Raw genomic sequence first — 14,545 nt, forward strand, 5'->3', positions numbered from 1 at the left:
ATAGACGTTAGAATCACATAAAAATCCTGGTCTGAGATTTCCCCTCATTAAATCCACCTAGAAAACCGCAGCACCCCCCCACCCCCGACTCTGCACAGGCTGCCGGTGTCAGGAGTCCTCCCACTGCAGCCAGTCGCCTGCAGCGCTGCAGCAGACAGAAGATGTCTAACCCTTCCCATAGAGGTTCTCCATCTCTGTAATTGATCACAATCCCCAGATAAGACTCCCCCCCCCCCCCCCCCCCCCCCCTGCTCCGCTCCTCACTCGCTGCTCCCCCTCACCATTCACAGCTCGGCTCCTCACTCGCTGCTCCCCCTCACCATTCACAGCTCGGCTCCTCACTCGCTGCTCCCCCTCACCATTCACAGCTCGGCTCCTCACTCGCTGCTCCGCTTGCTAACTGCCCCCTACTCACTACTCCGCTCCTCCTCCTCATTCACAGCTTGGCTCCTCACTGCCCCCCCACTCACTGCTCCACACTCCGCTTTTCATTCACTGCTCCCCCCTCCGCTCCTCACTCGCTGCTCAGCTCCTCACTCGCTGCTCCCCCTTCGCTCCACTTGCTGCTGCTCCTCCGCCTCCTCACTCGCTCCTCCTCACTAGCTGCTGCTCCTCCTCACTCACTCCTCCTCACTCGCTGCTGCTGCTCCTCATCCTCCTCCTCACTCGCTGCTGCTGCTCCTCATCCTCCTCCTCACTCGCTGCTGCCGCTCCTCATCCTCCTCCTCACTCGCTGCTGCCGCTCCTCATCCTCCTCCTCACTCGCTGCTGCCGCTCCTCATCCTCCTTCTCACTCGCTGCTGCCGCTCCTCATCCTCCTCCTCACTCGCTGCTGCCGCTCCTCATCCTCCTCCTCACTCGCTGCTGCTCCTCATCCTCCTCCTCACTCGCTGCTGCCGCTCCTCATCCTCCTCCTCACTCGCTGCTGCCGCTCCTCATCCTCCTCCTCACTCGCTGCTGCCGCTCCTCATCCTCCTCCTCACTCGCTGCTGCCGCTCCTCATCCTCCTCCTCACTCGCTGCTGCCGCTCCTCATCCTCCTCCTCACTCGCTGCTGCCGCTCCTCATCCTCCTCCTCACTCGCTGCTGCCGCTCCTCATCCTCCTCCTCACTCGCTGCTGCTCCTCATCCTCCTCCTCACTCGCTGCTGCTGCTCCTCATCCTCCTCCTCACTCGCTGCTGCTGCTCCTCATCCTCCTCCTCACTCGCTGCTGCTGCTCCTCATCCTCCTCCTCACTCGCTGCTGCTGCTCCTCATCCTCCTCCTCACTCGCTGCTGCTGCTCCTCATCCTCCTCCTCACTCGCTGCTGCTCCTCATCCTCCTCCTCACTCGCTGCTGCTGCTCCTCATCCTCCTCCTCACTCGCTGCTGCTGCTCCTCATCCTCCTCCTCCTCACTCGCTGCTGCTCCTCATCCTCCTCACTCGCTGCTGCTCCTCATCCTCCTCCTCCTCACTCGCTGCTGCTCCTCATCCTCCTCCTCCTCACTCGCTGCTGCTCCTCATCCTCCTCACTCGCAGCTCCTCCTCACAAACCCTGCTCCTCACTTGCTGTTCCCCCTCCTCAATCGCAGGTTCTCATCCTCCTCAGATTTGCTCCTCACTCGCCGCTCCCCCTCCTCCTCACTCGCTGCTCCTCACAGCTTTGCTTCCTGCTCGCTTCTCCTCCTCCTCATTCGCTGCTCCTCAATCACAGCTCCGCCTCCTCACTCGCAGATCCTCCTCCAATGACCAGCTCCTCACTCGCAGCTCCTCCTCCAATGCCATGCTCCTCAGTCGCTGCTCCGCCCCTCAATCACTGCTCCTCACTCGCCGCTCCTCATCCTCCTCACTCGCCGCTCCTCACAGCTTTGCTTCTTACTCACTGCTCCCCCCTCGGCTCCTCATTCGCTGCTCCTCCTCCTCATTCACTGCTCCTCCCCACTCACTGCTCCTCCTCCTCCAATGACCCGCTCCTCACTCGCTGCTCCTCCTCTTCAATCGCTGATCCCCCTCCTCACAGCTTTGCTTCTAGGCTGTATGCCCACTATGCGTTTTTCAAGCGTTTTTGCCGCGGAATTTCCGCAGCGAAAACGCATAAAAAACGCTTGGTAATCCATGCCCCATGTCAATTTCCGTAATCGCCGCCACTGACTTGCATTGAAATGCTTAATATCCATGTCAGCACATTTGCACACACGGATATTAAGCCTTTCTATGTGCGGATGGTACCCGGGTTTGGAGAAGATGAGATTCTCATCCAGACTCGGGTACCATAGAACCTGTAAAAAAAGAATTTAAAATAAAGATTATACTTACCTTCCGATGTCCTCCCGGTATTTTCTCAACTGCATCCGGTCTGTTGCGCTGCTCGCGGTGGTGTGAAGGGCTTACTGTGATGTCAGAGTCATGTGACAGGTCACATGACTCAATGACGTCATGACAGGTCCTTCACAACAACGCGACCCATACAGCAGACCAGACGGAGGGGAGAAAACACTCGGAAGGTAAGTATAATCTTTATTTTTTATTTTATTCTTTTTTTTACAGGTTCTATGGTACCCGAGTCTGGAGGAGAGTCTCCTGTCCTCCACACCTGGGTACCATCTGCACATTGAAACGTGTGATATCCGCATGTACAGATGCAGTGATGCAGATGTCACGCGGTCCAATGCAAGTCAATGGCGGCGATTACGCTATGTGTCCACAAAATCAATGGACATGCTTTTCCGCAATGATAATCCGCAGTGAAAATTTCCGCAGCATGTGCACAGCACATGAGGATTATCATTGGGGACCATGGGGCATGGATTACCAAGCGTTTTGTAAGCGTTTTCGCTGCGGAAATTCTGCGGTAAAAACGCTTGAAAAACGCATAGTGGGCATACAGCCTAACTCGCTGCTCCCTCTCATTCGCTGCTCCTCCTTCTCCTCACTCACTCGCTGCTCCGCTCTCCCTCACTGCTCCCCCCACCACTCCTCACTCGCAGCTCCTCTTCCTCCTCACAGCTTTGCTTCTTACTTGTGCTCCTCCACCCTCACAGCTCCATCTCCTAACTCGCAGCTGCTCCGCTCCCCCCTCCTCACTCGCTGCTCCCCCCTCCGCTCCTCACTGCTTCTCCTCTTCCTCACTCGCTGCTCCCCCCTCCGCTCCTCACTGCTTCTCCTCTTCCTCACTCACTGCTCCCCCCTCCGCTCCTCACTGCTTCTCCTCTTCCTCACTCATTGCTCCCCCCTCCGCTCCTCACTGCTTCTCCTCTTTCTCACTCGCTGCTCCCCCCTCCGCTCCTCACTGCTTCTCCTCTTTCTCACTCGCTGCTCCCCCCTCCGCTCCTCACTGCTTCTCCTCTTCCTCACTCGCTGCCCCCCCTCCGCTCCTCACTGCTTCTCCTCTTCCTCACTCACTGCTCCCCCCTCCGCTCCTCACTGCTTCTCCTCTTCCTCACTCATTGCTCCCCCCTCCGCTCCTCACTGCTTCTCCTCTTTCTCACTCGCTGCTCCCCCCTCCGCTCCTCACTGCTTCTCCTCTTTCTCACTCGCTGCTCCCCCCTCCGCTCCTCACTGCTTCTCCTCTTCCTCACTCGCTGCTCCCCCCTCCGCTCCTCACTGCTTCTCCTCTTCCTCACTCATTGCTCCCCCCTCCGCTCCTCACTGCTTCTCCTCTTTCTCACTCGCTGCTCCCCCCTCCGCTCCTCACTGCTTCTCCTCTTCCTCACTCGCTGCTCCCCCCTCCGCTCCTCACTGCTTCTCCTCTTCCTCACTCACTGCTCCCCCCTCCCTCACTCGCTACTCCCCCCTCCGTTCTTCACTGCTTCTCCTCTTCCTCACTCGCTGCTCCCCCTTCCGCTCCTCACTGCTTCTCCTCTTCCTCACTCGCTACTCCCCCCTCCGTTCTTCACTGCTTCTCCTCTTCCTCACTCGCTACTCCCCCCTCCGTTCTTCACTGCTTCTCCTCTTCCTCACTCGCTGCTCCCCCCTCCGCTCCTCACTGCTTCTCCTCTTCCTCACTCGCTGCTCCCCCCTCCGCTCCTCACTGCTTCTCCTCTTCCTCACTCGCTGCTCCCCCCTCCGCTCCTCACTGCTTCTCCTCTTCCTCACTCGCTGCTCCCCCCTCCGCTCCTCACTGCTTATCCTCTTCCTCACTCGCTGCTCCCCCCTCCGCTCCTCACTGCTTCTCCTCTTCCTCACTCGCTGCTCCCCCCTCCGCTCTTCACTGCTTCTCCTCTTCCACTTCCTCACTCGCTGCTCCCCCCTCCGCTCCTCACTGCTTCTCCTCTTCCTCACTCGCTGCTCCCCCCTCTGTTCTTCACTGCTTCTCCTCTTCCTCACTCGCTGCTCCCCCCTCCGCTCTTCACTGCTTCTCCTCTTCCTCACTCGCTGCTCCCCCCTCCGCTCCTCACTGCTTCTCCTCTTCCTCACTCGCTGCTCCCCCCTCCGCTCTTCACTGCTTCTCCTCTTCCTCACTCGCTGCTCCCCCCTCCGCTCTTCACTGCTTCTCCTCTTCCTCACTCGCTGCTCCCCCCTCCGCTCTTCACTGCTTCTCCTCTTCCTCACTCGCTGCTCCCCCCTCCGCTCTTCACTGCTTCTCCTCTTCCTCACTCGCTGCTCCCCCCTCTGTTCTTCACTGCTTCTCCTCTTCCTCACTCGCTGCTCCCCCCTCCGCTCTTCACTGCTTCTCCTCTTCCTCTTCCTCACTTGCTGCTCCCCCCTCCGCTCCTCACTGCTTCTCCTCTTCCTCACTCGCTGCTCCCCCCTCCGCTCCTCACTGCTTCTCCTCTTCCTCACTCGCTGCTCCCCCCTCCGCTCCTCACTGCTTCTCCTCTTCCTCACTCGCTGCTCCCCCCTCCGCTCTTCACTGCTTCTCCTCTTCCACTTCCTCACTCGCTGCTCCCCCCTCCGCTCCTCACTGCTTCTCCTCTTCCTCACTCGCTGCTCCCCCCTCCGCTCCTCACTGCTTCTCCTCTTCCTCACTCGCTGCTCCCCCCTCTGTTCTTCACTGCTTCTCCTCTTCCTTACTCGCTGCTCCCCCCTCCGCTCCTCACTGCTTCTCCTCTTCCTCACTCGCTACTCCCCCCTCCGTTCTTCACTGCTTCTCCTCTTCCTCACTCGCTGCTCCCCCCTCCGCTCCTCACTGCTTCTCCTCTTCCTCACTCGCTGCTCCCCCCTCCGCTCCTCACTGCTTCTCCTCTTCCTCACTCGCTGCTCCCCCCTCCGCTCCTCACAGCTTCTCCTCTTCCTCACTCGCTGCTCCCCCCTCCGTTCTTCACTGCTTCTCCTCTTCCTCACTCGCTGCTCCCCCCTCCGTTCTTCACTGCTTCTCCTCTTCCTTACTAGCTGCTCCCCCCTCCGTTCTTCACTGCTTCTCCTCTTCCTCACTCGCTGCTCCCCGCTCCGCTCCTCACTGCTTCCCCTCTTCCTTACTCGCTGCTCCCCCCTCTGTTCTTCACAGCTTCTCCTCTTCCTCACTCGCTGCTCCCCCCTCCGTTCTTCACTGCTTCTCCTCTTCCTTACTCGCTGCTCCCCCCTCTGTTCTTCACAGCTTCTCCTCTTCCTCACTCGCTGCTCCCCCCTCCGTTCTTCACTGCTTCTCCTCTTCCTCACTCGCTGCTCCCCGCTCCGCTCCTCACTGCTTCTCCTCTTCCTCACTCGCTGCTCCCCCCTCCGCTCCTCACTGCTTCTCCTCTTCCTTACTCGCTGCTCCCCCCTCTGTTCTTCACAGCTTCTCCTCTTCCTCACTCGCTGCTCCCCCCTCCGTTCTTCACTGCTTCTCCTCTTCCTTACTCGCTGCTCCCCGCTCCGCTCCTCACTGCTTCTCCTCTTCCTCACTCGCTGCTCACCCCTCTGTTCTTCACTGCTTCTCCTCTTCCTCACTCGCTGCTCCCCCCTCCGCTCCTCACTGCTTCTCCTCTTCCTCACTCGCTGCTCCCCCCTCTGTTCTTCTCTGCTTCTCCTCTTCCTCACTCGCTGCTCCCCCCTCCGCTCCTCACTGCTTCTCCTCTTCCTCACTCGCTGCTCCCCCCTCTGTTCTTCACTGCTTCTCCTCTTCCTTACTCGCTGCTCCTCCCTCCGCTCCTCACTGCTTCTCCTCTTCCTCACTCGCTGCTCCCCCCTCCGCTCCTCACTGCTTCTCCTCTTCCTTACTCGCTGCTCCTCCCTCCGCTCCTCACTGCTTCTCCTCTTCCTCACTCGCTGCTCCCCCCTCCGCTCTTCACTGCTTCTCCTCTTCCTCTTCCTCACTCGCTGCTCCCCCCTCCGCTCCTCACTGCTTCTCCTCTTCCTCACTCGCTGCTCCCCCTCCGCTCCTCACTGCTTCTCCTCTTCCTCACTCGCAGCTCCTCCTCCTCACTCGCTGCTCCCCCCTCCGCTCCTCACTGCTTCTCCTCTTCCTCACTCGCAGCTCCTCCTCCTCACTCGCTGCTCCCCCCTCTGTTCTTCACTGCTTCTCCTCTTCCTCTTCCTCACTCGCTGCTCCCCCTCTGTTCTTCACTGCTTCTCCTCTTCCTTACTCGCTGCTCCCCCCTCCGCTCCTCACTGCTTCTCCTCTTCCTCACTCGCAGCTTCTCCTCCTCACTCGCTGCACCTCTCCTCTGCACAGTTCCTGCTCGGACACCGAAGCGTCCGTAACGACCTACACAAGACTCCACTTCTTGCGGTACGCGGTCGCAGACTCAATGACGTCACTCTCCAGCGGTCGCTACGATGATCAGCGTGGATTGAGGGAGGAGCGCGGATCACATGACTTGTCCCTTTCTCGCAGTAGACGGGGCAAGACGTCATGTAGGGCGAGCGGCCAATCTGTGTGCAAGAATGTTGATTTCCATAGTAACGCGTAACCAACCCGGAGCGCGGAGAGTGCGGGGGGCGTGGCTTGTCAGTTTGTTTCTCATTATATCAGCACGGAACGGGTGAGACTAGAGAACGGGCGAGAGACCGGGGAAGAGCTGCACCGAGGACGGGCGGGGGACCTGAGAAGCGCTGCACCGAGGACGGGCTGGGGACCAGGGAATAGCTGCACCGAGGACGGGCGAGGGACCGGGGAAGAGCTGCACCGAGGACGGGCGAGGGACCGGGGAAGAGCTGCACCGAGGACGGGCGAGGGACCGGGGAAGAGCTGCACCGAGGACGGGCGAGGGACCGGGGAAGAGCTGCACCGAGGACGGGCGGGGGACCTGGGAAGCGCTGCACCGAGGACGGGCGAGGGACCTGGGAAGCGCTGCACCGAGGACGGGCTGGGGACCGGGGAAGAGCTGCACCGAAGACGGGCGAGGGACCGGGGAAGAGCTGCACCGAGGACGGGCGGGGGACCTGGGAAGCGCTGCACCGAGGACGGGCGAGGGACCGGGGAAGAGCTGCACCGAGGACGGGCGAGGGACCGGGGAAGAGCTGCACCGAGGACGGGCGAGGGACCGGGGAAGAGCTGCACCGAGGACGGGCGAGGGACCGGGGAAGAGCTGCACCGAAGACGGGCGAGGGACCGGGGAAGAGCTGCACCGAGGACGGGCGAGGGACCGGGGAAGAGCTGCACCGAGGACGGGCGGGGGACCTGGGAAGCGCTGCACCGAGGACGGGCGAGGGACCTGGGAAGCGCTGCACCGAGGACGGGCGAGGGACCGGGGAAGAGCTGCACCGAGGACGGGCGAGGGACCGGGGAAGAGCTGCACCGAGGACGGGCGAGGGACCGGGGAAGAGCTGCACCGAAGACGGGCGAGGGACCGGGGAAGAGCTGCACCGAGGACGGGCGAGGGACCGGGGAAGAGCTGCACCGAGGACGGGCGAGGGACCGGGGAAGAGCTGCACCGAAGACGGGCGAGGGACCGGGGAAGAGCTGCACCGAGGACGGGCGAGGGACCGGGGAAGCGCTGCACCGAGGACGGGCGGGGGACCGGGGAAGAGCTGCACCGAAGACGGGCGAGGGACCGGGGAAGAGCTGCACCGAGGACGGGCGAGGGACCGGGGAAGAGCTGCACCGAGGACGGGCGGGGGACCTGGGAAGCGCTGCACCGAGGACGGGCGAGGGACCGGGGAAGAGCTGCACCGAGGACGGGCGAGGGACCGGGGAAGAGCTGCACCGAGGACGGGCGAGGGACCGGGGAAGAGCTGCACCGAGGACGGGCGAGGGACCGGGGAAGAGCTGCACCGAGGACGGGCGAGGGACCGGGGGAAGTGCTGCACCGAGGACGGGCGAGGGACTGGGGAAGAGCTGCACCGAGGACGGGCGAGGGATCGGGGAAGAGCTGCACCGAGGACGGGCGAGGGACCGGGGAAGAGCTGCACCGAGGACGGGCGAGGGATCGGGGAAGAGCTGCACCGAGGACGGGCGAGGGACTGGGGAAGAGCTGCACCGAGGACGGGCGAGGGACAGGGGAAGAGCTGCACCGAGGACGGGCGGGGGACCTGGGAAGCGCTGCACCGAGGACGGGCGAGGGACCGGGGGAAGCGCTGCACCGAGGACGGGCGAGGGATCGGGGAAGAGCTGCACCGAGGACGGGCAAGGGATCGGGGAAGAGCTGCACCGAGGACGGGCGAGGGACCGGGGAAGAGCTGCACCGAGGACGGGCGAGGGACCGGGGAAGAGCTGCACCGAGGACGGGCGAGGGACCGGGGAAGAGCTGCACCGAGGACGGGCGAGGGACCGGGGAAGAGCTGCACCGAGGACGGGCGAGGGACCGGGGAAGAGCTGCACCGAGGACGGGCGAGGGACCGGGGAAGAGCTGCACCGAGGACGGGCGAGGGACCGGGGGAAGTGCTGCACCGAGGACGGGCGAGGGACCGGGGGAAGAGCTGCACCGAGGACGGGCGAGGGACCGGGGAAGAGCTGCACCGAGGACGGGCGAGGGACCGGGGAAGAGCTGCACCGAGGACGGGCGAGGGATCGGGGAAGAGCTGCACCGAGGACGGGCGAGGGACTGGGGAAGAGCTGCACCGAGGACGGGCGAGGGACCGGGGGAAGTGCTGCACCGAGGACGGGCGGGGGACCGGGGAAGAGCTGCACCGAGGACGGGCGAGGGACCGGGGGAAGTGCTGCACCGAGGACGGGCGGGGGACCGGGGAAGAGCTGCACCGAGGACGGGCGAGGGACTGGGGAAGAGCTGCACCGAGGACGGGCGAGGGACTGGGGAAGAGCTGCACCGAGGACGGGCGAGGGACTGGGGAAGAGCTGCACCGAGGACGGGCGGGGGACCGGGGAAGAGCTGCACCGAGGACGGGCGGGGGACCGGGGAAGAGCTGCACCGAGGACGGGCGAGGGACCGGGGAAGAGCTGCACCGAGGACGGGCGGGGGACCGGGGGAAGTGCTGCACCGAGGACGGGCGGGGGACCGGGGAAGAGCTGCACCGAGGACGGGCGAGGGACCGGGGAAGAGCTGCACCGAGGACGGGCGAGGGCGGCTCCGAGGACGGTTGGGGGACCGGGGAAGCGCTGCACCGAGGACGGACGGGGGACCGGGGAAGAGCTGAACCGAGGACGGGCGAGGGACCGGGGGAGGACGGCTCCGAGGACGGACGGGGGACCGGGGAAGCGCTGCACCGAGGACGGACGGGGGACCGGGGAAGAGCTGCACCGAGGACGGGCTGGGGACCAGGGAAGAGCTGCACCGAGGACGGGCGAGGGACCGGGGAAGAGCTGCACCGAGGACGGGCGAGGGACCGGGGGAGGACGGCTCCGAGGACGGACGGGGGACCGGGGAAGAGCTGCACCGAGGACGGGCGAGGGACCGGGGAAGAGCTGCACCGAGGACGGGCGGGGGACCGGGGAAGAGCTGCACCGAGGACGGGCGGGGGACCGGGGAAGAGCTGCACCGAGGACGGGCGGGGGACCTGGGAAGAGCTGCACCGAGGACGGGCGAGGGACCGGGGAAGAGTTGCACCGAGGACGGGCGAGGGACCGGGGAAGAGCTGCACCGAGGACGGGCGAGGGATCGGGGAAGAGCTGCACCGAGGACGGGCGAGGGATCGGGGAAGAGCTGCACCGAGGACGGGCGAGGGACTGGGGAAGAGCTGCACCGAGGACGGGCGAGGGACTGGGGAAGAGCTGCACCGAGGACGGGCGAGGGACCGGGGAAGAGCTGCACCGAGGACGGGCGAGGGACCGGGGAAGAGCTGCACCGAGGACGGGCGAGGGATCGGGGAAGAGCTGCACCGAGGACGGGCGAGGGATCGGGGAAGAGCTGCACCGAGGACGGGCGAGGGATCGGGGAAGAGCTGCACCGAGGACGGGCGAGGGACTGGGGAAGAGCTGCACCGAGGACGGGCGAGGGACTGGGGAAGAGCTGCACCGAGGACGGGCGAGGGACCGGGGAAGAGCTGCACCGAGGACGGGCGAGGGACCGGGGAAGAGCTGCACCGAGGACGGGCGGGGGACCGGGGAAGAGCTGCACCGAGGACGGGCGAGGGACCGGGGAAGAGCTGCACCGAGGACGGGCGAGGGACCGGGGAAGAGCTGCACCGAGGACGGGCGAGGGACCGGGGAAGAGCTGCACCGAGGACGGGCGGGGGACCGGGGGAAGTGCTGCACCGAGGACGGGCGAGGGACCGGGGAAGAGCTGCACCGAGGACGGGCGAGGGACCGGGGAAGAGCTGCACCGAGGACGGGCGAGGGACCGGGGAAGAGCTGCACTGAGGACGGGCGAGGGACCGGGGAAGAGCTGCACTGAGGACGGGCGAGGGACCGGGGAAGAGCTGCACCGAGGACGGGCGAGGGCGGCTCCGAGGACGGTTGGGGGACCGGGGAAGCGCTGCACCGAGGACGGACGGGGGACCGGGGAAGAGCTGAACCGAGGACGGGCGAGGGACCGGGGGAGGACGGCTCCGAGGACGGACGGGGGACCGGGGAAGCGCTGCACCGAGGACGGACGGGGGACCGGGGAAGAGCTGCACCGAGGACGGGCTGGGGACCAGGGAAGAGCTGCACCAAGGACGGGCGAGGGACCGGGGAAGAGCTGCACCGAGGACGGGCGAGGGACCGGGGGAGGACGGCTCCGAGAACGGACGGGGGACCGGGGAAGCGCTGCACCGAGGACGGACGGGGGACCGGGGAAGAGCTGCACCGAGGACGGGCGAGGGACCGGAGAGGAGCTGCACCGAGGACGGGCGGGGGACCGGGGAAGAGCTGCACCGAGGACGGTTGGGGGACCGGGGAAGCGCTGCACCGAGGACGGACGGGGGACCAGGGAAGAGCTGAACCGAGGACGGGCGAGGGACCGGGGGAGGACGGCTCCGAGGACGGACGGGGGACCGGGGAAGCGCTGCACCGAGGACGGACGGGGGACCGGGGAAGAGCTGCACCGAGGACGGGCTGGGGACCAGGGAAGAGCTGCACCAAGGACGGGCGAGGGACCGGGGAAGAGCTGCACCGAGGACGGGCGAGGGACCGGGGAGGACGGCTCCGAGAACGGACGGGGGACCGGGGAAGCGCTGCACCGAGGACGGACGGGGGACCGGGGAAGAGCTGCACCGAGGACGGGCGAGGGACCGGAGAGGAGCTGCACCGAGGACGGGCGGGGGACCGGGGAAGAGCTGCACCGAGGACGGGCGGGGGACCTGGGAAGCGCTGCACCGAGGACGGGCGAGGGACCGGGGAAGAGCTGCACCGAGGACGGGCGAGGGACCGGGGAAGAGCTGCACCGAGGACGGGCGAGGGACCGGGGAAGAGTTGCACCGAGGACGGGCGGGGGACCTGGGAAGCGCTGCACCGAGGAGGGGCGAGGGACCGGGGAAGAGTTGCACCGAGGACGTGGGGGGGGGGGGGAGTGGGAGGACGGCTCTGAGGACGGGCGGGGGTCCGGGGGAGGACGGCTCTGAGGACGGGCGGGGGTCCTGGGGAGGAAGGCTCTGAGGACGGGCGGGGGTCCTGGGGAGGACGGCTCTGAGGACGGGCGGGGGTCCGGGGGAGGACGGCTCTGAGGACGGGCGGGGGTCCGGGGGAGGACGGCTCTGAGGACGGGCGGGGGTCCGGGGGAGGACGGCTCTGAGGACGGGCGGGGGTCCGGGGGAGGACGGCTCTGAGGACGGGCGGGGGTACGGGGGAGGACGGCTCTGAGGACGGGCGGGGGTCCGGGGGAGGACGGCTCTGAGGACGGGCGGGGGTCCGGGGGAGGACGGCTCTGAGGACGGGCGGGGGTCCGGGGGAGGACGGCTCTGAGGACGGGCGGGGGTCCGGGGGAGGACGGCTCTGAGGACGGGCGGGGGTCCGGGGGAGGACGGCTCTGAGGACGGGCGGGGGTCCGGGGGAGGACGGCTCTGAGGACGGGCGGGGGTCCGGGGGAGGACGGCTCTGAGGACGGGCGGGGGTCCTGGGGAGGAAGGCTCTGAGGACGGGCGGGGGTCCTGGGGAGGAAGGCTCTGAGGACGGGCGGGGGTCCTGGGGAGGAAGGCTCTGAGGACGGGCGGGGGTCCTGGGGAGGAAGGCTCTGAGGACGTGCGGGGGTCCGGGGGAGGAAGGCTCTGAGGACGGGCGGGGGTCCGGGGGAGGACGGCTCTGAGGACGGGCGGGGGTCCGGGGGAGGACGGCTTTGAGGACGGGCGGGGGTCCGGGGGAGGACGGCTCTGAGGACGGGCGGGGGTCCGGGGGAGGACGGCTCTGAGGACGGGCGGGGGTCCGGGGGAGGACGGCTCTGAGGACGGGCGGGGGTCCGGGGGAGGACGGCTCTGAGGACGGGCGGGGGTCCGGGGGAGGACGGCTCTGAGGACGGGCGGGGGTCCGGGGGAGGACGGCTCTGAGGACGGGCGGGGGTCCGGGGGAGGACGGCTCTGAGGACGGGCGGGGGTCCGGGGGAGGACGGCTCTGAGGACGGGCGGGGGTCCGGGGGAGGACGGCTCTGAGGACGGGCGGGGGTCCGGGGGAGGACGGCTCTGAGGACGGGCGGGGGTCCGGGGGAGGACGACTCTGAGGACGGGCGGGGGTCCGGGGGAGGACGGCTCTGAGGACGGGCGGGGGTCCTGGGGAGGACGGCTCTGAGGACGGGCGGGGGTCCTGGGGAGGACGGCTCTGAGGACGGGCGGGGGTCCGGGGGAGGACGGCTCTGAGGATGGGCGGGGGTCCGGGGGAGGAAGCCCTTGAGTGAGGACGGACGGGGTGTCGGGGAAGAGCTGCACCGAGGACGGCTCTGAGGACGGGCGGGGGAGGACTGCTCTGCACCTCTGATGAACCTCCTCTTAGACCATTGTGGTGGGATGCCAGAGAGCCTGACAGTGTCTGGATAGATGGCACATATATACTGAAATGCTCCCCCTGCAGGGAAGGAGGGAGGGATGCCCACCTTGGCTGCCTGTGTTGAGGGGGTGATGGATCTCTGTCCAGTGGGGTGACCTGTGCTGTGTCTGCTCCTCTGTAGGCTTCACCATGGCCTGGAGTCAGGAGCCAGATGAGCAGATAGCAGATGAGGACGTGATGGAGATGATGCAAGGCCTGAAGATTAGGAGCAGCCTCATCCTGCAGGATCTGACTTGTCTGCATGAAGCCTGTATTGGGCCGGCTCTGACCAGGAGGTGAGTAGCTGCAGTGGCCGGGTGACTGCAGCAAATCTCTGCAGAGCTGGGTGAGATGGCTTCACATGACTGGAGGCCCAGAGGATAATCTCATGTCTGGTGATACCAGGACACAGCTGGAAACAGGGATCTGATAGATTGGGGGGGACAACTGAATTATAGGGTTTATTGCAAAGACCAGCAGCCCCAGATGCGGTCAAAAGCCGCTTATTCTACTTCAACCTATGAAGAAAAGAAACATTTGGAAAACAAACCAGAATATGTTACACCTCAGATTCCTCACTGTGTTCCCCATTTATTCTGATGACAGCTTAAAGGGGTTGTCCACTACTATTCAAAATATGCCACAGCTTTTTTATGATGAAAAGCAACTTCTTTATAATTACCTCCCTCTGCCTGTGAGCGGCGCTATCACTGGCCGCTCACAGGCAGCACGTAACCCCCCGCTGACGTCCCATCTATTGAGGCATGACTCAGCGCTGGGGTCCCCGCGGTGGCTGCTGGGTTGTGGGCTGGGGTATCCCACCACGTCACACCCAGCATCCACCGCGTGCTTTCCCAATGAATGGGGGGAGGGAGAGTGCGTGGTGGATGCCGGGTGTGACGCGTGGGGTAATCCCGCCCACAACCCAGCAGCCACCGTGGAACACGGAAGACAGAGACCCCCGGCTGCAGCCTGGACTTGTCATGACAGGTGATGCCTGTGAGCGGCCAGTGATAGCGCCGCTCACAGGCAGAAACAGCACCAGGAGGTAATTACAAAGAAGCTGCTTTTCATCTTAAAAACGCTTTGGCATATTTTAAGTATTAGTGGACAACCCCTTTAAGCCCCCCTAAGTCGTTCTTTCTGCAGCTTCAACATGTCATCACCTGGAATGGCTCCAACAGTCTTGGAGGAATTTGCAGAGGTGATGAGCACTTGGTGGCTACTTTGCCTTCACTTCAAATCAAACCATCTCACTTGGGTTGAGGTCACATCATTGTGGAAGCCATGTCATCTAACACAGCCTCCATCCCTCCACTCCATGAGGAGGAGGAGGAGGCAGGCAGGAGGCGGACAGGGGAGCCTGGAGGCAGGAGGCGG

The 14,545-nt window shown here is 65.2% G+C and overlaps 2 protein-coding genes across 10 annotated transcripts in view; one reads left to right on the top strand and one right to left on the bottom strand.

Moving 5' to 3' along the window:
* Positions 1-6,748, bottom strand: part of COQ6 (coenzyme Q6, monooxygenase) — a 112,121-nt gene extending 105,373 nt beyond the window's left edge. The window contains exon 1 of one of the 4 annotated variants that reach the window (XM_073638193.1): positions 6,609-6,748. The gene's annotated coding sequence lies outside the window, so the exon portion shown is untranslated. Of the gene's footprint in view, positions 1-281; positions 302-359; positions 389-6,322; positions 6,342-6,608 lie in introns of those variants that run through there. The other 3 variants (XM_073638197.1, XM_073638194.1, XM_073638196.1) reach the window with 3 other exon arrangements.
* Positions 6,453-14,545, top strand: part of FAM161B (FAM161 centrosomal protein B) — a 93,591-nt gene continuing 85,498 nt past the window's right edge. For 4 of the 6 annotated variants that reach the window (XR_012247299.1, XM_073638198.1, XM_073638199.1 and 1 more), the window contains exons 1-2: positions 6,633-6,753; positions 13,308-13,461. Coding sequence is in view for 5 of the 6 variants with exons in the window: in XM_073638198.1 (XP_073494299.1) it covers positions 6,648-6,753; positions 13,308-13,461 (260 nt within the window). In the remaining variant the exon portion in view is untranslated. The other 2 variants (XM_073638201.1, XM_073638200.1) reach the window with 2 other exon arrangements.

The sequence above is a fragment of the Phyllobates terribilis genome, unplaced genomic scaffold (genome assembly GCF_046119375.1).
Source record: "Phyllobates terribilis strain yellow unplaced genomic scaffold, ASM4611937v1 Scaffold_7__3_contigs__length_470593459, whole genome shotgun sequence".
Lineage (NCBI taxonomy): Eukaryota > Metazoa > Chordata > Amphibia > Anura > Dendrobatidae > Phyllobates > Phyllobates terribilis.